Source organism: Puntigrus tetrazona, chromosome 21 (assembly GCF_018831695.1).
Source record: "Puntigrus tetrazona isolate hp1 chromosome 21, ASM1883169v1, whole genome shotgun sequence".
NCBI lineage: Eukaryota > Metazoa > Chordata > Actinopteri > Cypriniformes > Cyprinidae > Puntigrus > Puntigrus tetrazona.
The window spans coordinates 16,968,522-16,991,609 of record NC_056719.1 but is presented as its reverse complement, the minus strand read 5'-3'; the positions used below and the strand labels follow the sequence as shown (position 1 = coordinate 16,991,609).

General features: G+C 41.2%; 2 protein-coding genes across 16 annotated transcripts in view; both read right to left on the bottom strand.

Moving 5' to 3' along the window:
• The window catches only part of LOC122326357 (rap guanine nucleotide exchange factor 6-like), a 66,916-nt gene extending 60,379 nt beyond the window's left edge, over positions 1-6,537 (bottom strand). For 8 of the 11 annotated variants that reach the window (XM_043221189.1, XM_043221178.1, XM_043221186.1 and 5 more), the window contains exon 1: positions 6,056-6,536. In XM_043221189.1, the coding sequence (XP_043077124.1) occupies positions 6,056-6,160 (105 nt within the window). In that variant the 5' untranslated portion in view covers positions 6,161-6,536. Of the gene's footprint in view, positions 1-6,055 lie in introns of all 11 variants that reach the window. The other 3 variants (XM_043221187.1, XM_043221182.1, XM_043221185.1) reach the window with 3 other exon arrangements.
• A 2,361-nt stretch (positions 6,538-8,898) lies between these two features.
• The window catches only part of fnip1 (folliculin interacting protein 1), a 27,192-nt gene continuing 13,002 nt past the window's right edge, over positions 8,899-23,088 (bottom strand). For 3 of the 5 annotated variants that reach the window (XM_043221194.1, XM_043221192.1, XM_043221196.1), the window contains exons 7-18: positions 22,624-22,707; positions 22,210-22,281; positions 19,725-19,860; positions 18,797-18,998; positions 18,610-18,695; positions 16,207-16,353; positions 15,955-16,124; positions 13,126-14,386; positions 11,683-11,848; positions 11,382-11,576; positions 10,987-11,102; positions 8,899-10,448 (exon numbers count right to left, since the gene is read on the bottom strand). In XM_043221194.1, the coding sequence (XP_043077129.1) occupies positions 10,370-10,448; positions 10,987-11,102; positions 11,382-11,576; positions 11,683-11,848; positions 13,126-14,386; positions 15,955-16,124; positions 16,207-16,353; positions 18,610-18,695; positions 18,797-18,998; positions 19,725-19,860; positions 22,210-22,281; positions 22,624-22,707 (2,714 nt within the window). In that variant the 3' untranslated portion in view covers positions 8,899-10,369. The remainder of the gene's footprint in view (positions 10,449-10,986; positions 11,103-11,381; positions 11,577-11,682; positions 11,849-13,125; positions 14,387-15,954; positions 16,125-16,206; positions 16,354-18,609; positions 18,696-18,796; positions 18,999-19,724; positions 19,861-22,209; positions 22,282-22,623; positions 22,708-23,088) is intronic. The other 2 variants (XM_043221197.1, XM_043221195.1) reach the window with 1 other exon arrangement.

Here is a 23,088-nt window from a genome sequence, read left to right as displayed (position 1 = left end):
GGCCACAGGAACACCACTAGAGAGATGAATGGCATGGGAAACAGAACATGCAAAGCGCATACTCCTCGCGTGCTCAGACTCGTCGAAGTACGCTCTCACAATACACCGCAGCGCTGAAGCGTCAGTGGGATAGTTTAAGGATTGACCTTGTCTTGATCACAGGAAGCGTTTGTGCCAAACGTCGATGCAATAGGCCTATATATTAGAGCTGCAGTGTCACCTGAACAAAAAAATCCCACCTGACTACTGAAATGTTGAGAGGGGGGATAACGGAAGTGTCGCCATTGCATTTTTGCTTTGAAGTCATGCTTTATTACGAAACGTAAAATCTACCAGTAAACAAACCAACACTATTAGAATCTTTCTAAACACTATAAACATGTATTTGTGTTTATTTCTATGCCGTTTGAGATTATATGTCATCGGAATATGTGTCACAGTATTTCAGAAGAAAAACAACACTTTTTAGTCACAGATACAGAAGTGCACGCTGTAGTTGTAGAGGCGTATGTGTAACGGTTGTGCAAAACAATAATAATAAATAGATTTCATTAATGCAGATTTTACATTTGATTATTCACCTGTGAGAATTACCTGAAAAACATAAAGCGCTCTTTCACTTGCATCCGTGTAGTATTATATTCATCTGTGCTTGTATTGAGTTTAATTACCCACCTGGAAAATCAAACATATCACGCTTATTCAACACCGAAACAGCCTTCCTCTGTAGTCGATGCAGTCCTCTGCTATTGCTTATTATTCACTTCTCTATGAATGATGGGGATATTTCAGTTAAAGCCTAAATGACAGACACGGATATATCTACACAAGTCACAATTAACAGTTTTCTGTGTAAATATATTGTAAAATGTCATTTATTCCAGTGATAAAATCTAGATTTTATGGCATTACGGCCATCTTCAATGTCACACGATCCTTCAGAAATTGAACATTTTTGGCCGAAGCCGAACGAAATGAAACACTGGCCCGAATACCAAACACAACTCTTTTTTTTCACGTTTACATAAATAGCCAACATGTGTTTTTTACCGTTTTGTCTGGCTTTTCAAGTATCATTGTTAGCATCATTTCTTTGGTCTTTTCGTTGATGTAATGTGGACTGCTGAACGTACGGTGCCTGGTAGTTCATGGGGAAACTGGCGAACGGTTCTTAAGGACTCTGCGACGTATCAAAAAGTAAACGAGCTGTTCGCATTCCCAGCATGCCTCGACATCAAAACAATGCGAAACTAACAATTCAGGTTTGACCTCATTCTAATGTCCTGTTATGTTGGTTTTGTTTTTTAACGGCGCAGCTTATGGACATACGCGACCTACTGGCATTGTACTTCAACGTGGAGTCAGTTTACAGCCTCAACCTGAAGCATGACACAGTCTTTGCCGTTTCATAATCGCACTAAACCGTCTTTTGCTTTTACTTTGATTATTCATCAGGCCCTATTAGACACTCGGTTCGGTCATCAGGGAAAAATGTACTTTTAAACACACTGTGCCAAACATAAATCCACATTTATGCGTCCTAACCCAAGCTACTACCACTACTGCATTTCCAAGAGACTAATTAATATTAATAACTGTTAATAATTCATATTATGAATATTGCAGACCGCAAACTGTGCTGAACATACAAGTCACGATTATGATTTGAAACAATATCACTCACAAAAGGAATTCATTTCTATTAAAAAAAAATATTTTGTAATATATATATTCTATAATATATTTAATTTTGCTAATATATTCATTTGTGCTCTCTTAAGCCTAATGGACAAACCAGTCATTTTACCTGTGAATCTATTCGGCAACTGAAATTCAGCTAGTTAGATTTAAGTAAAAATGAATAAATAATCGAATGTAGTTTTAGCTGTCTGACAGCTCTTGAGCTTCAAACGCGCTCTATACGAGAACTCTCTATTATCTCAGAGTCACATGACCAGCTGAATGAGTTTGACTCACGTCAGGGAGGGATTCAGTGTTTTCTTATGCTAAAGGGCCTGAAAAACACACACACACACACACACACAATGCGTGGATCAACAACAACCTGCTTGCGTATGATCAAATCAATGGCTAAGCGTTCATTAGAATTTGCACTCAATACATTGAAAGCAGTGCTGAAATTTAGCATGGGATAATTCACATGAATCACTTCATCTAATGAGCATCGTTTGAATGTTAGTGATTCTGCTTACAGATTCTGATTCTGATTCATTTTTTATGCTGTGTTTATTTGGTAAAATCTAAGTTTTATTTGCCTGTTTGTATTTTTAAGAAAAAGAGCGATTGCAAGCAACTGTCTGCTAAAAATCAGATTCTAGTTATGATTCTATTAAGATAAAATATCCAGCATAAAAATGTCATTTATTCTGTGTATTTTGCAAAACATTCTTGTAGCCTAGAAAACGGCAAGAGGATTTTTTCTTTAGCTTTAATAAAAAAATAGCCCAGCAAAACAACTAGATTAATACCAAAGTGTTAGAGTAAACAACAGTAATAAAATGGTGCTAACGAATCAATTAGCACAAATGAATACAGCTTAACCACATTTTAGGTTTAGAAACGAACGCTTAAAAATACCGCAGTTTTATTTTCATAAATAAAGTATAGGTTAATCTATTAAAACGATTAAATACACTCAACGCTTCCACACTGAACGCGCACAGATCCAACAATACTGTACGCGTGATGTTTATGATCATATACTGATGAAGTTTTCCGCATGCTAGTCAATAAATATGAAAGAAGTCAGTTCTGGCACGGATCAACCTTTCCTACAGTGGAAAAACACGGACCGGTTCGAAAACTGAGACGATGCCCAACTCTACAGACGGATGAGCATTAGTAAATAAATCAATCAATGGCTCACCGGTAACCCCCTAAGACTGACCTAGTGAAGCCTTCAGCGAGATCTGCAGCTACAAAAACGAACACAGGAGACGGGTTCGACCGGGTGACGCTCTGCAGCGCCGCAATTAAAAATAAAGCATGCTCTGGTTTGGTGAGGTCAGGAGCTCTGCGGGTGTGGGCCGCTCAAACAGAATGGATAACGCGCCGACGGGGTTTCTGTGCATCCCGCCGAGCGAGAGGACAAACCGCCAGTCTCTCGCTCCAGGGGTTCTCCGAGCGCCTGTCAAAGCATTTCAGGGCCCTTTGATCGCATGCGGTCATTAAAACGCAATTTACTGTATATCGTGGAGCGTCTCTGGCTTTGAGAACAATACATTAGCAACGTAGCTAATGACGCAATGATCATTTCAGGGAAATACCGTATTGCCGCCGTTTCATAAGCGCCGCCTGCTGTCAGAGAGTCAACCTGCATCTCTTTCAGTCTATCTGCTTGTTTTGTTCAGACCTTTTATGCAGTAGATATCATTTTACAAAAAGAGCATTTGGTTTTTTCCTTCAATTGATCATTTTGCCTTGCATTTTTATTTTTATTTTTTTTGCTTGTTTTTTTATTTTTTACGTAAAAGATATTACAATTCCACAAAAAACCTTTCAGCGTTTTGCCTGAATTAATAAATAGAAAAGGTCGTAGCGCCGAACACTCATCCAAAATTCTGGTAGACCAATAATATAAGGCGTGTAGATCGCAAAAAAAATACAAAAGGTACATACAGTCCAAAACAGTCCAAAAATTCTCATATCATTTATTACTCAGAGGTTTCTAAATTGTGCAAAAAAAAGGGAAGGTGTGCATTTTGTCTAAGAAATAATAAAAGGATTTTTACAGTTTTTCATGTTTAAATTAAGTTAAAAAATATTTTTTACTTTCAATAAATTGTTAAATTGCATACAAAGTAACAATATCAAATAATTAGACATTTATACAAATAGTCAGGAACATCTTACATGAACAAAATTAAGTTCCAAGGGGATCCAAATCGTAGTAAGCATACATTTAATCGCTTTTCTAATTAAGAAAATGCCTAAGTCTCACAAGACAAAAGTCATACACATTTTTTCGAACAAATTTAGAAACTATTTTCTGGCAGTTAAAGGTGCGCTCTGTAATTTATTTATTATAAAACATTTTAAGCAAGCAAATTATTGCTAAGGGTGTCCTGACTATAAAGGGTTTTGTGCAAAAGTCTGAGGACTTTATTTGTGCCACAACGTGCTTTTTGAGCAGTTCGACCACATCAGAGCGACATCAGGCAAAGCAGCCTGAGGGACGAGGCGGACGGCATAATGCTATGGAAATTGAGACGAGGAATATTTGTTTTGCTCTTACGTAATACTCGACACACCCATCTGGAAACTTAGTATCAGAGCAATGAGAGCTGGGGCAGTTCGTGTTCTTGAGTCTGATCAGCGGCTTTCTGTGGAAACAATCCTCACTACCTGTAAACACAAGAAAGCTCTCAACGAAGCAGACGACCAACCCTAAACCAGCTTCTCTCGGCTTCCTAAACTTCCCAAACTGGCACGGAAGTGACCCGCTTCATCAAGCTCAACAACGAGGGTGGCACGGTTTGGGGCCAGCTGCCCTTTTATTGCCACTAAAAACCTTTTTTTAGCGCATTGCAAATTCTGTCACTGCAAATATCGCTGATTTGACACCAAGGGCACGCTAACTAGCTGGTTAACACGGGTGAGGTTTGGTGGAATTAAAAAAAAAAAAAAGACTTATGCCGGCCTCGAAAACATTAAGAAGCAGCAAACTTATGCAGCTGCAATACAGGTTTTTGTAAAGAAATAAATTATTTAAATTCACTAAAATATTGGGGGGAAAAAAACATCCAGCAATTTTTCAAGTGGATTTCTTTCTGTATTCAAAACAATTATTTTAATCCACGTAAATGCGAGGCTTTTTAAACACCTTTCATTGGAAAAATAATAATAATAATAATAAAAATAATACTAATCTTTAAATGGAAATGTCTAGAGATGTATGAAACGCTTCAAGGTTTGAAAATACAATTCCCGACAGATTTCTAAAGTAAACATTTGTTTTTCATTCATATTTTTGTCTCGTGTCCAATGCAAATCTCTATAAAGCTTCTTAATCAAGATATATGTACTTGACAAGCAAAACGACAGAAGTCTTGGAGGAAACTCATTCATTGCTTACTGAAGACCTTTCAAGGCCTGGATTCGTGAGGGGCAAATCTTTTTATTTAGGCCCCACGGAAACCCCGTCACCATTTCGGCACGGCACTGGAGACATCTCAATTATTGGCCGGTTGAAAACACAACTGTGAGAGAATAAACCTTTGCACTTTGAACCGATGTCTGAGCCGTCTTGAGCCAGACTTGCAACACGCTTCTAATACCATGACCCAGATTTATTCTGTAAATCAAAAAAGTAATAACAATAATCCAACAGACAAAAAGCGAATGCCACTGTTGTCTTCTTAAAAGCCACCTAACATTCGCTGTGAAAGTCTAAGCGAGTCGGTTGTGTGTTGTTTAGCTGTTTTCTTCAGCTTTGATCCAGATGTGTGAATCAACTCCTAGTACACACTACAAACAGCTCGTGGCAGCTCTGTCATTCAGGCCAGCATTAAAAAAAAACTATCCGAGTAGGTTTGTTTAGACCGTGAGGCCCTGAAACGCTGGTCGATGTCTAGTCAGTGTGTTCACTAGGATTTGAGACACAGCCTGCGGCTGCACCGCTGGAATGCCGTAAAGTTTCATTGATTTCTGCCATTAATAAATTACTTGAGACGTAAAACACAGCACTGCTTTCAAATGTTCACACTTCCAGCTAATGTTTCTGATCAGTAACTACAGTTTTACTTTGCTTCGATAAGTTAGTCTGTGGGCCAGCTGAACATCTGCCATTGTACTAACGTAAATAACCTCATGAAGAATTAAAAAACATCACTTTAAGTCCCTAAAAAACAATAAAACGGCTACAGACTGATATACAAAGTCAAACGTCGAGCACGAGCGGTTCTGAATGAGTCTTGAATCGAAAGTAATCAGCTTAATCGTGCTGATATTTCAAAATTTAGCGAGTTATCAACATTCTTAAGTATTCTTTCAGTCATGTCTGTAGCGATAGAAGTGTTTCTGTGGGTGTATTTACCTCAGCAGTTCGTCGTGTCGGAGGAGTTTTCAGCGCTTTCTTCAGCGATAAATCCACTGAGGAATTCATATTAAACTCTCTGATTTCCGGATATAAAAACTTCATATATTCACGCGTGTCGATAAAATAAAGTTAAATATAAAAGTTAAAAGAAACGAAGTAAAAAAAACGTCATCGTGAACCTCTTGAAGAGTCCGGGAAATCTGGCATTGATTTGAGTTAGCTTCGGTTAGCATGTGAAGTGAAGTCACTGGTGAAAGTGCTGCTGGAGGGAAGCGCGAGTCAGAAACAGACAAAGTTGACAAAAACCAATCCTTCGTTCCTGGGAAATTTCTCCATTCTTGACGGTAAAGCATCATAAACAATCGGAGGTTCATAAGTTCCTCCGAACAGAAGCGTCCAGCAACAGCCCATGACTGCAGTTCAGCCCCGAGCCGCCTCAACAACATTCACATGACGAGCTGCTGCTGCTGCTGCTACTGGAGACCGGTGCGTACTAAACTACACTGATCAGGGAAGTACACTAGACCGGTGCGTACTAAACTACTCTGATCAGTGAGAGACACAAGACTAAACTACACTGATCAGTGAAGTACACTGATCAGTGCGTGCTACTACTAGACCGGTGTAAGACTAAACTAAACTACACGGATCAGTGAAGTACACCAGACCGGTGCGTACTAAACTACACTGATCAGTGAAGTACACTAGACCGTACTAAAACTACACTGATCAGTGAAGTACACTGGACCGGTGCGTACTAAACTACTGAAAAGTACACTGATCAGTGAGAGTGAGAGACACAAGACTAAACTACACTGATCAGTGAAGTACACCAGACCGGTGCGTACTAAACTACACTGATCAGTGAAAGACACAAGACTAAACTACACGGATCAGTGAAGTACACCAGACCGGTGCGTACTAAACTACACTGATCAGTGAAGTACACTAGACCGGTGCGTACTAAACTACACTGATCAGTGAAGTACACTAGACCGGTGCGTGCTAAACTACACTGATCAGTGAAGTACACTGAACCGGTGCATACTAAACTACTCTGATCAGTGAGAGACACAAGACTCAGTGAACTACTACACTGATCAGTGAGAGACACAAGACTAAACTACACTGATCAGTGAAGTACACCAGACTGGTGCGTACTAAACTACACTGATCAGTGCATACTAAACTACACTACACTGATCAGTGAGAGACACAAGACTAAACTACACTGATCAGTGAAGTACACCAGACTGGTGCGTGACTAAACTACTACACTGATCAGTGAAGTACACCAGACCGGTGCGTACTAAACTACACTGATCAGTGAAGTACACTAGACCGGTGCATACTAAACTACACTGATCAGTGAAGTACACTAGACCGGTGCATACTAAACTACTCTGATCAGTGAGAGACACAAGACTAAACTACACTGATCAGTGAAGTACACCAGACCGGTGCATACTAAACTACACTGATCAGTGAGAGACACAAGACTAAACTACACTGATCAGTGAAGTACACTAGACCGGTGCGTACTAAACTACACTGATCAGTGAAGTACACTAGACCGGTGCGTACTAAACTACACTGATCAGTGAAGTACACTAGACCGGTGCATACTAAACTACTCTGATCAGTGAGAGACACAAGACTAAACTACACTGATCAGTGAAGGACACCAGACCAGTGCATACTAAACTACACTGATCAGACAGATGTGAGATCAGTGAGTGACACGGGACCACTGTGTACTAAACTACACTGATTGGACAGATTTGAGACCCGTGCGTAGTAAACTACACTGATCAGTGAGGGATCGACAGACTAGTGCATTCTAAACTACACTGATCGGACAGATGTGAAACAAGTGCATACTAAACTACATTGGGCAATGAAGGATGTGACACTAATGCACACTATATTGCACTGATCAAACAGATAAGAAACTAGCGCATGCAAACCTACACTGATAAATGAAAGATGTGAAACTAGTGCATACTAAACCACTCCAATCAATGCAGGATGCAAGACTAATACTAACTAAACAATACTGATCAGATGGACAAACCAGGGCATGCCAAACTATGCTAATCAGACACAAAACCAGTGCATACTTAACTACATTAATCTGACAGACAAGTGCATACTAAACTACATTGATCAATGAAGCATGCGCAAACTAAATTACGATGATCACTGAGGGATGCAAGACCAGTGCGTACTAAACTATGGTAATCACTAAGAAACCAGTGCGTACTAAACTACACTGTCCACTGAATGAGGCGACTTGCTCTGTACGTTCACAAAATTATTCGAATTTATATTTTGAGTTATCCTGATATTTTACAACCAACTTTTTCAGGATTCTTTAATGAATAAAACGTTTAAAAGCATCTATTTAAAATAGAGATCTTTTTAAAACGAAAAATTCAGCTTTGTATTACAGCATAAATTATATTTCGCCGTTTAAACAGAAATACATTATTTTGAATTCTAATAATTTTCACAATACTGCCGTTTGTTTCTTTGGTTGAATAAATACAGTCTTGAAGAGCAGAAAAGATTTCTGAAATTATTTTTGACGTGCAGCTTATGCGATGGTAAAATTTGGAAATCGTGATGATCAGAAGTTGAGAAGGAAAACGAAATCTGATCTTTTTTCAAAGGGTGCACGTACTCGGTGTCCCCAATTTAACATAACCTAGATTATGTTTTTCATTTTCCGCCACACTTTCAAACCCCATTATAGATAAACACACACACACACACACACACACACACACACGTGCACAGAGAAATAAAGATAGCTACAAAAGAAGGATCAACAACATGTATATAATTGTATTGTCAGCATATTTATTGCACAATATTCCCATAAAAACTGGGAAACAAAGATAAGGTCAAAAAGAGAGGCTTTATGTACAAATACATGAAGAAAATCTATGCAGTATATACAGCTAACATTTACCAATGCATGCCAAGTAAATAAATTAAATGCTTTTTTGTATAAAGAAATAATTAGATATAAATACACATTCTGGAGAAGACAAATGGATATAGTTTTCTTTTTTTATTTAATACAAAATGTTTTGCACCGAAGCAACTCCTACATGTTTTCACCAGCTAAAATAACCTGCAACAAGCCTGTGGTTTGTTTTTATATTCTATTTTTCTTTTGTCGATTAAGACTTGGATGTACGGTCTGACCCGAAGACGAAGCAAGCCAACCGTTCAGAAACATCTTCGCAAGTCACTGACTGATTGGATCTTTGCGTGTTCCTTTTATTATCCATTTCTCAGTTATTCCATCAGTAAACAATCGGCAAGCTAACAAGACACGTGAACAAAAAAAAACAATTCAGCATTTCAATCCTGAAAATACAAGAAGATTGTTGAATGTCCCTGGATCAGTGTTAAAAAAAGGGTCCAGCGCAAATCCTGACGTAGTGATTGGTGACCGTCGCGTTTCTCTCGACCGAATCATTCCCTTAAAAAAATAATAAGATTAATCGCATCACACAGAATGTCTAAATGACTCTTCAAATAAAAAATACATCTCTCAATCATTTCCACAGGACAGGTAAACACTTCTGTTACAGCTAAAGCGATAAAAACAGAGCTCATTCATGAGAATCGTGCCACGGTTTCATGCTTTTCATTATTGGGTGACTGAAAAACTAAATGAAGACTTTACCTCAAATGTTTGATTTAGGATGTGAGATGATGTGTGTGTGTGTGTGTGTGTGTGTGTGTGTGTGTGTGTGTGAGATACTGCAGGTTTGAGGTAGAGCTCATTTCAGCTGGACACGACAGGGTAAATTCGCTTGTAAACACAAAAGAAAGGAATATTACATCATCACCGCCACGATCGATCGACAACAGTCCGTGATATATTCATTTAAAATCATAAAACTGATTTTAGAAAAGTGTCCGCTTCCTGCGTTGATTTGAAGAAGGTGCCAGGAACAGCTTCAGTGTTTGTTCTTGACGTACGCAAGGGCTGCTCGGGTTTCTTCTTTGGCTTTTACATTCTTACGTTGCGTAAAAGAACGAGAAATAAAAACAAAACGTGGTTTATGGAATAAAAATAAAAATGCACTCCGTGCGTCCGCCGTTGAGACGTCGTACTTCCCAGGTCACTGTGAGGGGAGCTCTGGGTTAACGGCAGAGCGTCTGTCCTGCAGTCTGCTCGCCCCGAGACCGTCCCCCCAACGGCCTCCCGGCTCCAGCAGTCTCGGGGGGGCCCCCGGGGGCCCCCACCCGTCCGCCGGAGGGGAATGGAGTCTCTCTCGCTCTCCGTGTGGCCTACAGCAGAATCTGGGCCACGTACGGCGAGTGTGTGCTCGCTATGGCCGCTAGCAGGGGCAGATCGTTCGACTCGATCCTGGGGGGGATAAACCAGAGCAGACGGTTAAATAAAAAACAGGGTTTCTACGCATGACAAATGTTTCGGATGACATATTCGGAAAACGATTTAGCGTGCCATCACACGATTTATTCATTTAAAAACAGTAAAAACGTGTTAAACGTATTTTTATATAATTCTAGTGATAACCGAACTCTCCTGCCTGTGTTTAGCTCTAAACACCAGCTTCAGTCTTAATTCACAGCACAGGTGAAAAGATGGGCAAGATTGGTAAGACTTGTTGTTAAAGGCTTGTTTAAATGAAATGTGCATTGGCCGAGCGCTGATAGATGATAAAGAATTGTAACAGAAAGCGAACTCTATGCACTTACTGATATAGCGTTTACTTTGTGTGAGGTTCTGTGTAATACCCTAGTGTTCTCATTAGTGTGCTATCATGATAAAACTCTAGAATGGGCAAAGAGAAAAAGCCAATGCTGATAATTAAAAAAACCCCCACAAATATACAGTACACACACACACACACACGTCGACCACTAATTGCATAAATCCTTACCCTAGAACCATGCCCAGTTCCTTCACGTGCACCCTGGTCTGTCCTTTCAAGTACTCGGCCAGCATTTTGCTCTTGAAGTAGAGTTCCTGCAGCCGGTCCTCCAGATGCATTATACACTGAAAACAAGACATTTTTATTATGAAACACACTAATATGACAATATGAGAGACACCCATCAAATGTAATATATTATTGTAAACATTACTCCCTATGGACACCGTGAGAACCGAATCGCCGTAGTATTTATTTTTTTAATCACAATTGTAATATGATATTGTGCTAATTTAGCATTATAAGATGATAGAACAACAGTGAGAGCTCTAAAATGCGTTCACGTCTACTTAGAGATGTCCCCATGTAAATAAAGCAGAGGAAAGAGGAGAAAGTTGACTCACGAAGTTTGGCGACAGGTTGAGTTTGTAGAGCTGGAAGGTGGACTGGAGCAGGTTGGACACGAGGTTGGAGACCAGCACCTCTTTGCCCAGCTTGTCCGAGGCTCGTCTCTGGCTGCTGGCCACCTGCACGCTCCACTTATCGGTGTCTGCGATAATGCAGACGGCCTCGGCGATGGGCTCGTCCAGCACGGGATGCTGCACGACAACACCCAGCTCGAATCAATTTACACTTCACACATTTTTGCTCACTTAGGACTCGGATCGTTCCTCAAGTGTTTGGCAGGCGCTGCTTGGTATTTACCTGCACAGCATGGGCCAGATCCGACACGAGGTTCTGCCTCAGTTTCTCATCACTGGGGGCTCCATGCAGAACAAAGTCTGGGACGTACGTGGGACAGTATCCACCGAAGAGTGACCTCCCGAAGTTGGCAATGCTTGGTTTGGAGTAGTTCTCCACCAGCTTCGCCCTAGAAAACACATAACCTTGTTCATTAGCAACATTCATAATGGGTTGGGTGATGTGGCTGAATTGCTCATATATATACACACACACACACACACACATATACACACATTATTGCACCAAGTTGTCCAATGAAACAATGTTTCAATTATAAAAACATCAAAAATTAAATAAAGGGAATGTAGCCATGTAGGCAATGCTACATATTAATTGAAAAAGGGTTTAAAAAATAAATAAATGAATAAATAAATCACTAACATTGTAGCCAGGGGTGGCTCTAGGATTTCATCTTTTTTGGGGGCCCTTAGCCCTCATTAGAGATCATCAGATACAACGATACAAATGACCTTGAATACTCCTCAAGACTGCCACTGTGACCGTAATATGTTGTGTATTTGCTATTTGCTCGAAAAAAACGTGGAAGTGGATGACCGGATCTCATGAAAGTGTGTTTCGGTGGCATATTTTTTGGTTTCTATTTGGTGTGCTATTTATGCACAGAAACTGACTTTGGTGTGCATATGACATAGTTAGGTTTAGAGGTGTGGGAAAGATGCGTATCGAAATAGAAACAGAAAACCGTGCCGCTGAAACACACTTTCGCGGCCCTTAATTATACAATTTACAAAAGCAAAAACTCCTAACACTAGTTTGTTTTTTCCTCACTAAAATGATGAGCGTCAGCTAAATCAATGGCTCTCAAACTTTTACAGTAGCGTACCTCCCGGGGCATTTAACATTCTTCTAAGTACCCCATTTAGACCGCAGTCATACCTTAGGCAAAGTTTTTCTAGCCTTATTAATTGTATGTCATGTCTTATGTCATATTCTTACCATTCCATTAATTGTATTATTAATATAATAAAAAGCAATAAATGATGGCAAAACTAAGTGACACTTGAAGATTTAAAACAAAAACCGCCAGTAGGTGGCGTTTGAATGAGCGAGGCGTCATGTCCTTCAGTAAGGAGGCTGTAGTAACGGGTTATTAATCACTGACTCTCCAATCTTCAAAGCTAGCTACAGATTCACACACAAACACTGCTGTTGTTTGGAGACACACACCAGTTCTATTATTATTTTGTTGTAACATATACCATAATTGACAATATTGTTTTTAAACTAAATGCGACATTTAAAACGTAACCTATTCCCTTAATACTAAAATTTGAATGCATACTGATATAAATGGCAGTTTATAAGAATATACTGATATATTGTACAAACTCGCCCAAACACAGCTGATAAGCCAATACAAAACAGCCGGTTGTGCGCTCTCACCCGGGTAAAGGCACCTCGAGCTCATCCTGCCAGTCTCCCTGCTCGTCAGAGTAGAAGGGCCCATCGGGCTCCTGCCGGGGTAGCTCCTGTCCGGCGTCCTCGCTCTCGCTGTCCCCCAGAGCACTGTCCGAGCTCTCGTTGCGCGGGATCTCCCAGTCGTTCAGCGGCGCCGCTTTCTTTTTCTCCCCCACGGTGCCTTGTGAAGGAACGCTCAGCGACATCTCGATGCCCTTGTCCTGCTCGGCAGAACAGGTCTTACAGCAGCCCGCTCCGACGCCACCCGCGGCGCACTCACACCCGACAGCGTCCGACCGCGGGCCACCGCTTCCCGCGCCTTTCATCTCCGCTCGGTAGACGTCGTCAATAGTCCTCGTCTCCACGGGATTGTCATCGCTGAAATACTCGTCAAACATGTCCACGCAGTCGCCTTGCGCTCTCGGACACCACTGAGACGTCTTTCTCGTTCTGCTCTTGATTTGGTCCAGCTTCGCCTCGCCGTGACACTGCTTCTGCTGGTTGTCCTTGAGAAGCTTCTTGTGCTTCTTGATCTCCTCCTCCAGCTTCTGCTGCCGACTCTCCATGTCAGATTCAGGAGACATGGAGTCTCCGATGAGGAATGTGACTTTAGCGGAGGGCTCGTTCCCGGCGTTCTCGAAGCTCTTGTCGGGGGGCTTCTTTTCTAGCAGGATATCTGATGGATGGAAGATCCTGATGGGCACGCCGACCGGCTCCGCCTCATCCACTTGAATCTCCAGCGAGGGTCGTCTCTCGCACGGCGAGTTGGAGCCGACTTTGAGCACGGTTTCCAGTCGAGTCTCGAGGCGCGGGCTCTCTGCTTCTCTGCAGACCGGAGCGTCGCCGATTCGGCCCGGCTCCGGAGCGGCGGGATGCGGGCGCTTGAGCTCACCTGGGGCTTCCGGGTCCATGTACGTGCCGCTCTGTAAGCCGTTGTCATCAGACGGGTAGCCATCCTCCCCCTCAGCACCCTGGGAAAGGTAGTCCTGGCTCGGCTTGTGCACGGTGACCAGCACGTAGTCGGACTCCTCCACCTCTCCGCGGCGCAGCGACGTGGTGATGAGCGAGCCGGGCATCACGATGGCCTCGTCCTCGGCGCTCTCCAGCAGGTGCGTTTCCAGTAACTCCGAGCAGCGGATGAAGTAGGTCAGCACATAGAGAAGACGCTGCACCAGCTCCTGTCTCCGGCCGACCACCACCGTACGGGACAGACGCACAGGTGAGCCGATCGCTCCGTACAGGTCACCTGCAGGAACAACAACACCATCAACCAAAACCATTCTTACACACTGGCTAACTGGATTATAATACATTTTAAAATGGCCTTAATCAGATTAGAGTTACTTTATATACACCGGTTTCCCCTACCATTATACTAATGATGCACCATATCAATTTAGCTTTCCTCTAAAACAGGTCTATACTATATTCTTTTACTAAAAAGCCCTGTGTCATTTCTTATTAAATGGCATGTCATAGGTTTTAAGCATCTCTAGAACCACTTCATGAGCATTTGACTTTTATTGGAGTATTTTTTTTATAAAAATAGTTTAATATTCATTAATTAAATGATCAATTAAACAAATGTTTTATGCCTTAAGTGTAAATAAACAGAGCTGTGAACTTTCTTAAAAGAAAAAAAAATAAGGCTATTGTAAGAATAAACAAAACTTGTTTTTATGCTTTCAAAATTACACATGCTAATACGTTTCATAGGGCCATAAGTCTTTTTTTGTGAAAAATGTAATAAAATTGTTAAATTGTTTAAGTTCCATGATTTTAATTAAATAGATATGCTTTTTCCATTAATAAAATTTTATTTAACCGTTAAAAAAAGGAGACCAGGAGTCTATTGGCATTGACAGCAGAAAATTCGAAGCGGTCAACATTTACATACGTTGGGGTAAGAGTTTGGCCAATCACTGTACACTTACGTCACTGGTAGCTTTTATAGAACTGTTTTAGATTCTGCTCTGTTTGGAGGAACTAAATGAGCTCCTGCTTTGGAGTTCCTAGAACCAAAAACGCTCCTAGTTTCTAGCTGCAAACGCGTCCAAAAAACGGGTACTTCCACGAATAGTTCTAGGAACTATGAACAGTTCCTCTGGTGCAAAAGCCCCAGCAGAGTTTGTCAAATTATGTTAACTCCAGTTTGGCAAACTGTGGTGTAATAAAATTTTAATGCACTTCTTTAATACATTTTTAATACATTTTCTGTCTCTTTGCTTTTTTTTATATCAATATGGTACATTTAAAACTAGTTACGTAAAAAGTAATCTCCAACTGTTTCTATTTGTAACTCTTAAACTGGAACGAGTTTGACGACCCTTGCAAATCTTCGAAGACCCCCAGCTTGGTAACCACTGCTTTTAAAGGGTTCTTCGTGGAACCATACAGCTGCCAATAGAGAACCTTTATATATTTTTAAGGGCAGTGAGCATCTATGCTCCCAGTTTCTTGTGGTGCACTGTGAGATTTTTAGGAAGTGGATGTTCCAGGGATCTGCTTCAACACAGCTGAATGTGATTTTCAAGCAGTCAAGACTTCATTAGCTGGTTTAGGCGTGTTTGATTCATGTTAATGCAACAGCACTGAAGACTCCTGTTTAAATGCAATGTTCCTAGAGGCACACCAACATTCAAACCCTTCATGAGCAAACACTTCTGCTTATCAGCTCATTAGGAGAGGCCAGAAATGCCCATGCATACTGTTATGGTGCCTCCAGAACGAACTCTGCTATAAAGCTCATCTCCTTCAACACTCCACTAGGTGGCGAAATGCACACACTTTAAGACTCTCGCAAGCATCATTTACCAAGCTGCGCCCAAAGTGGGTTGTAGGGATGCGTTTTCGCCAGCATGTCCACGCTCTGAGACGAGTGCTTCTCCAGGAAGATCTTTATGGGTGGCTGACCGTTGGGCATGACCGTGGGAACCCAGGCGAGATGGTTAGTTAGAACCGCGGTGAGGAGAGCTGGGAGGAATCTAAAGGCGAGAGACAAATGGTTACATTCATGATGATCAAGAGCGTTCGGCGGCTTGAGGGGTGTGCGTGACGTTACTCAACTGGTTCTTGGAGGCTTGCTCCATGAGCAGGGCCAGCTCCCTCATGAACTGGCCACAAAGCTGGTTCTTTTCAGGGGGACCCGACATCATGGTGAGCCAGACGGGCTCAGACACACGCGGCATGGTGTACAGGTTGCAGATGGTCGTCCTACACGGCGTCAACACACAAAGACAGAAGAGCTTTTGTCAACAGCTGAAACAAAGAGCGCTTCAGTTGCACAGGGCTGCCCCAGCTGGGAAAGACCTTTGCAGCATATTTAACTTCTGGAAATGTCATGCAGCCCGGGAGCGTTGGCCGCCGTCCAGTGCTTAACACCCAGATGCTACTCGAAATGGTAGGAGTTCAGGAAAGACTGCAGAGTCACGAGTTGCTTCTGCAAAACTAATCTGCAATGGAGCAACGCTGTTTAACATTACAAGGAACGCTCGTGCTGATTAGGCACTGGGAAAGATGCAGATGTTTGCACAAACTTCTGAGTGCGATGCCAACAACCTGACACTTACTAAAAAAAAATAAAAAGGACAACGTACTCCCTTCCCAAGCCGTACTATACTTCTCAGTACTGAAGTTAGTGTGTAGTGACCTATAAAAAGCCTCGTGCAGCAGCAGCTAACCGACAGACAGAACCGTTTTAGCACTGGATTAGGTAAGAGCTCTGAGGTCTACTTTCACAAACCTAGAGCCTGAAACGAGGGCTGACAGAACAGGACATGCTAAACGATCATCATTTAAAATCAGACCTGGGTGATTACTTAAGCGATACGGTATTAGAGTAATTCACAATATAACACCTTCAAGTGTTCATACTAACATGCTGTATCCATAAAAATTCACACTATACATGACAAATATTAAGATGCGTCATACACCAGAAGATTCAACACAACTAAACAGGCAAAAAATAATTAATTAGTCAGTCCAATTAGCTAAGGATCCGACACTACTCAAAAAGGCTCGATTGCCTTGATCTTAATTAAAATGCTAACAGCTTGTCTGCCTACTGATTTTCACAAATAAAACATCACACACTGATTTACTGACTTCACAACCCCCCGAGGATGAACGCCAAGGTGTATAATTATCCCGCTGGAGGTGGGAAATCTGAAATATTTGTTTGTATGTTCACTTGCACATTATTGACTATTCTGGTCCGTCCTGACAGTGTGCGAGGGAGATAAGGTTTCTGTGGAACTGGGGTCAGGTTGCTCTGGACAAGGACCAACAAGCATATGACTCTGAGGTATGAGAGGGTGCATAGTGGATCACCTCTGAAGCACTGACACGGGCCAAGCTTATTTTACACAGATCATGGCTGAAGCTCAAGCTCAAGGCCTTCTGCTCAGTCCCTTCACAAGATGTTGTACGCTCCTTTCAATAATAATAATAATAATAATTCTGCTCCTACTTATAAGCATTACTACTTAACGCTAATAAATTAATGGACAGTTCAAATTTATAAAAATGTTAGGTGTTGATAAAACAAGACGTGCATATGTTATTTCTATTTATTAGTTGAGGTTTCTATCCAAAGCAAATGACAAAGTCCTCACGGTTAATCTATTAACTAAAAATATATTTACAGCAAAAGAGTTTCAATACTGCAGTTCCATTAAACTAACAGATCAATGTTCGACGGCACCGCAGGGATACGATGTTTGTCTTTTGGTAGAAGTCAATATAGTCTTGTTCAGACTAAGTGCATTTTTGTTTTGTGTGTACATCCGATCAGATTTCACCAGCCTGGAAGGCAATGAAATAAATAAACGCATCATATAAAATCTGATTTTTAACGAATTCGTTTTAAGCTACATTCATATAAGGTTTGAAATCCTAATCAAATCCCATTCCTGGATATCCTTTTTAATCTGACCGCTCAGATTCAGTAAAACGACGCACAAACCAGATCTGATCAGTAACTCGTTTAGCCGGGACATGCACAAAATCAGATTTGGACCGACAGTCTGATCAAGGCTAGCGTGTCTCTGAGATCACAGGAAGCATGAAAACAATGCCTTTTTATAATGACAATTGACGGAATTTAAAAAATGTGACACCTCTAGTGTGACTGACAGGTTGATTTTTTGGTTTTATTTCTTTGAATGCATTACGCTTCTGGTTGCCCTGAACATGATACGGGAGTTATCGTGTGAATCGTGTCAAAGTTCATCGAGCTAAGTGCAGCCGCAGGAAACTTCCAGCAACGCCTCCGGAGGCGTCCGTTAAAATCGGACACGTAGTCATCGCATATAAAAGCGCTCTCAGATCAGTGTCGTGTGTCTCATGTCACATGAGCGGATTAGTGGATTAAGTGTCCAGTAAACCTTGGCTGGACTTGTGGATGGTGGATGCAAATAACAAAACACCTGGTGAGCAGCGTCTGCAGACATGTCACCACAAACTCACCTAAACTCATTGAGGCCGTCCACCATGCGACTGTAAGCCAAAGCTCTCTGGCTGGCATCAGCTGACCTGCGGCTCAGTATCATAGCCTTCAAACAAACAGAGAGCCACAAACACACACACACACACACCGTAAGAGAGAAGCAACAGAGGGAGACGGAAAACCACAAAAACACGAATCGCGTCTAACCTGCTCAATGGCACTTTTGAGTTTGTTCATGTGACTCTCAAAGAGAGGAAAGTGAGAGAAGAAAAAGTCCTGGAACTTGGCGTTTTCTTCCTCGTTGGGCGAGAGCATGAAGATGACACCAATGGCGATCTTCTTCTTCCTGGCGACGCCCAAACTCGGCCCGCCGTTCTCGTCAGACATGTTGAAGCTCTCCTCCACAGACCTGGAATGCAAACACACCGCTGAATCAGACAGGGAAATGCGAGCAGGTGAAAAGAGTCTCACGCTGACGCACTAATGAGTCCTCACTACTGTTTGACATTTATGAATTTCTCTCAAGTTTCCATGCATTAAGTGGAACTGCTGCACTTACAGTAGAAACCTCTGTCTCGGCTACACTCAACGATGCAATGTTACGCAACGTTACATAATCCGTTTACATTTGCATGCATTTTTTAAACCTAGCCAGTGAACTATTCAAGCGCAACGAGATGTGAAAGAGAGCTCCTCCTGTACTCATGAGAGTGCCCATAAAGTAATGAAATCTTTTTTGCCAAAAATGTCAAACTGATCACAGTTACGTCTGTTAAATGAATGTAAACCGTTAGGAGACAACAAACATGAAAACCACTGGCTGCTTTTTTTTTTGACCGAATCTCGAATATTGTGCTTTTTATTTATACAGCGAGAACTATGCAGTTTAATAATTTTTTTAATTCAGTTTCTGTACTAGACATTATTTTATATTTATAAATTAAAGCGTTTGCATCATCGTTCTATTGTCTTTGATTAAACGGGTGTCATGAATCGTGCAATTATTAAATATTTTGCTATTCTAACAGCCTTTTTAAGGCAGATATCACTACTGTGACATACTAAGGTGGAGTAAAAGTTTCTTTTAACTATTGGTCCTATCACTCGATGTAGACACGGTGTGATGCAGTCGCACCATCGAGGGAAGACACCGTTCTCCAGGCTGGTGGTTTGGCTTCGTAACCAGCGTCGCTGGTAGCTACTAGCACAGCTGCTGGTGAGAGAGGAGCCCGGTGACGGAAACGGGGTGATCAACAGGCTGCTTAAAGATGCTGTGGAGAGAAAATGGTCAAAATTACCCACTCTTGCGATGACATGCAAACGAAAGGATATTCTCTGTGCATCATTTCTGAGCATTTCTTTATTTATTTTGCTACTACAGCTTTAAAAGGACCAATTCAAAATACATAAAAGTGGTCTCGTCTGAATCAGGAGAGAAATATGCGCAGATCAAATACTTGTTTACAAGCCCAAACTATATCTGTTTATTTATATCTATAGAAATAATAGGGATGCACGATATTATCAGAACCGATATTGGAATCGGCCGATAATGGCTTTAAATGTAAATATCGGTGCCGATAAGAGAAGTAGGTTCGCTCATATGAACTCGGGGGGTGCTAGAGATTAGATGATGGTGTTAACAGTGAGGCTCTTTCTTAAAGCAAATCGTTCCTGAATGATGACTAGATTCACTGTTTTGGATCGCTGCATTTAAACTGAGAAAGCATTCATGAACAGTCATAAGTACAGCGTCAGCCTCCCCCAGGTCCTGGTGAGGAAGTTAATTCTGTAGGGAGCGCTGTTGTCCTACTTTAAATCAAATGAAAGCAAAAATAACAAATTACATTTAGACTGTACTATCGATTAAATAAATCCGTAATTGAGGTCAAAAACAATTTTTTAATTAAAAGGTCAGAAGCTATAGCTTATACAAATAAAATTAAAATTACAAACGCAGCAAATAATTTTTGATATTTTTTTCATTTATTCGTTAACGTTTAATAATAACGTATTTTTTAAACGCGTTATGAGCTTTAAAAGACAATTTCAGCATTTTTTACCACTCTTTTGCTTTACAGCATCTACAAGTATTAAATTCTGAAATAAAATATATTGGTTGCTACTGCATCTTTCTGGGGGAAATAATTTCCTTTCCTTCGATTTCCGCACAGGAGAGACTTGGTGTCGTTTCCAAACAATATTAGTATCGGTATCGGCTATCGACCAAAATGAGCTTAAAAATAAAATGACACGTAAAACGCCACCGAATTAGGGGTTTTTAGACTAAATAAAAGGCCAACAGAAGGACTGCAAAATAGATGCGATTATGATCGTTTGATAAAACGAAGAGAGCATGCCATAGTAACTGGCACATGTTTTGCTTAACCGCTGATAGCTTTAATTTTATCTGCTATTCCTTGGATAAGCAAACGGTGGAATATTGCATTTCTCTTTAAGAAAAACCCATCACATGACGAAATGAGCAGCGACGAAAGCCTGATAGCATTTAAGCTTTCAGGGTCACCGGAGAGTGCTGTTCAGAAAGAGGTGACGCGCTCAAAGAGCTCAATGGAGACCCAGGCCCGAATTAGCCTTCTCGTCTACTAGTGCAGGCGGGCAGTTTTGGAAACCGCTAAATATAAACGTCTGTGCATGTGATGCTGCATTAACCAGAACGAGAGATCCCAGCTATGCAGCCCAGGTCGCCAGGCACTTTCCATTGCACAAGCTTTTCCAGGTCTGCTGCATTTTCAGAAAGCTGCACATCTTAGCGGCACAGGGCAGATGTTCCCGTGCTGAGAGCTTCACGGTGTCCTGACTGCAGTATCATCGATATCGAGGACGCAACAGAACAATGACAGCTACATGTGAAAGTGAAGTTAGGTGCCAATCCTTTGATAGTTTTGAACCTTCGGTAATGTTCAATAAGAAAATGACACCAAGATTAAGAGCACTGTATCCAGAAAATAAACATCTTCTGGACATTATTATTAAAAGGCAATAAAAATATTAAAATGCAACAATTATTCTCACGTCCAGTTTTGTTTCTTTTACATTTGCATGTCTTACTATCAGCAGCGATTATTCTACTTTGTTAATTGTCACGCTCTACAACATTTCTATAAATAAATCGGACAGAGACTCCTCCCCTCTAATATCAACCAATCACTGTGTGTATAATTAATGAGCACAATGACATCATCCATTTTTACTGCTATTTAGAAGAACTCTTAGCGGGAAGATAAAATGTTATTGAATACGGTCATGCATTTTCTCACTTGCAGCATAGAAATTAAAAACAAATATATAATAAATGCGTCTCGTGTGACAAAACCAGTCGGGTATATTTGTAGCAATAGCCAAAAATACACCGTATGGGTCAAAATTATCGATTTTTCTTTCATGATATTTCTTTCAGGATATTAAGAAAAAGACATTTAGTAAATAAGTTAGTTATTTTTGATTGGTTGCTAAAAACTTTTCTATTTGGTTGACTTCCTTAATGTTTAGATTTCTTTGCACCCTCAGATTTTCGAACAGCTGTATCTCAGCCAAATATTGTCCTATCCTAACCATTTTTGTGTTCCAGGGTCACATATGACTGTGAACGGACTCACCTGAGCGAGCAATGCCGCTGTCTCTCTCATCATACAGGCCTCGGCCCGGCATGTCCATGGGGTTACTGTGTCCTGAGAGGAAGCAGAGACAGTCACGCCGGGCTGATATTAAAGAGCTCGCTTAATCCCTACCCACCACCCGTCCAGCCATCTCATCACCACTGTGATCTACCTACGCTTTAGCACAGACACATGCACACGCAACAGGCGGGAGAGGGCAAACCGGTGCATTATGGGGGACGGGGGAGAAAGAAGCCCTGCGCTTGTGAAAGCTAGAGAGATCTCAGGAGAACAGCTTTACCAGTTACACGTCCTGAATGCTGTGATAAAGCACTAGTAAACACCTCGATGCACATGCATAAAACACTAGTGCCACATGCACACACACACACGCGCACACACACACACGCCAACCTGAAAAGAAAGAGGCGCTCTTGATGAGACGGAGAGGGCCTTGCTCTGAGAGCGCCCGGCGCGGGCTGCAGAGCTGAGAGAAACCTGTACGGTACCGAGTTCAGGAGAGCAGGACGACAAAGGAAGAGAAAGACACACATCCAACTGTTAGTTAGATACAGGAAGAGGCACAGAGATGCTCAAAAGTCTGGAATCATTCATATTTTTTGAAAGAAGTCTCTTATGTTCAACAAGGCTGCATTTATTTTAATCAAAAGTACACCAAAATAGTAATCATATAATATATATATATATATATATATATATACACACACACACACACACACACACACACACACACACACACAGCATCATTACTCCAGACGTCTTTAAACATGCTCAAGAAACATTTCTGATTATTAATCAATGTATTTTCAAAGTCTAGGATAAGTAAATCAAATAACGAAAAATAAAATAAAATGCAAC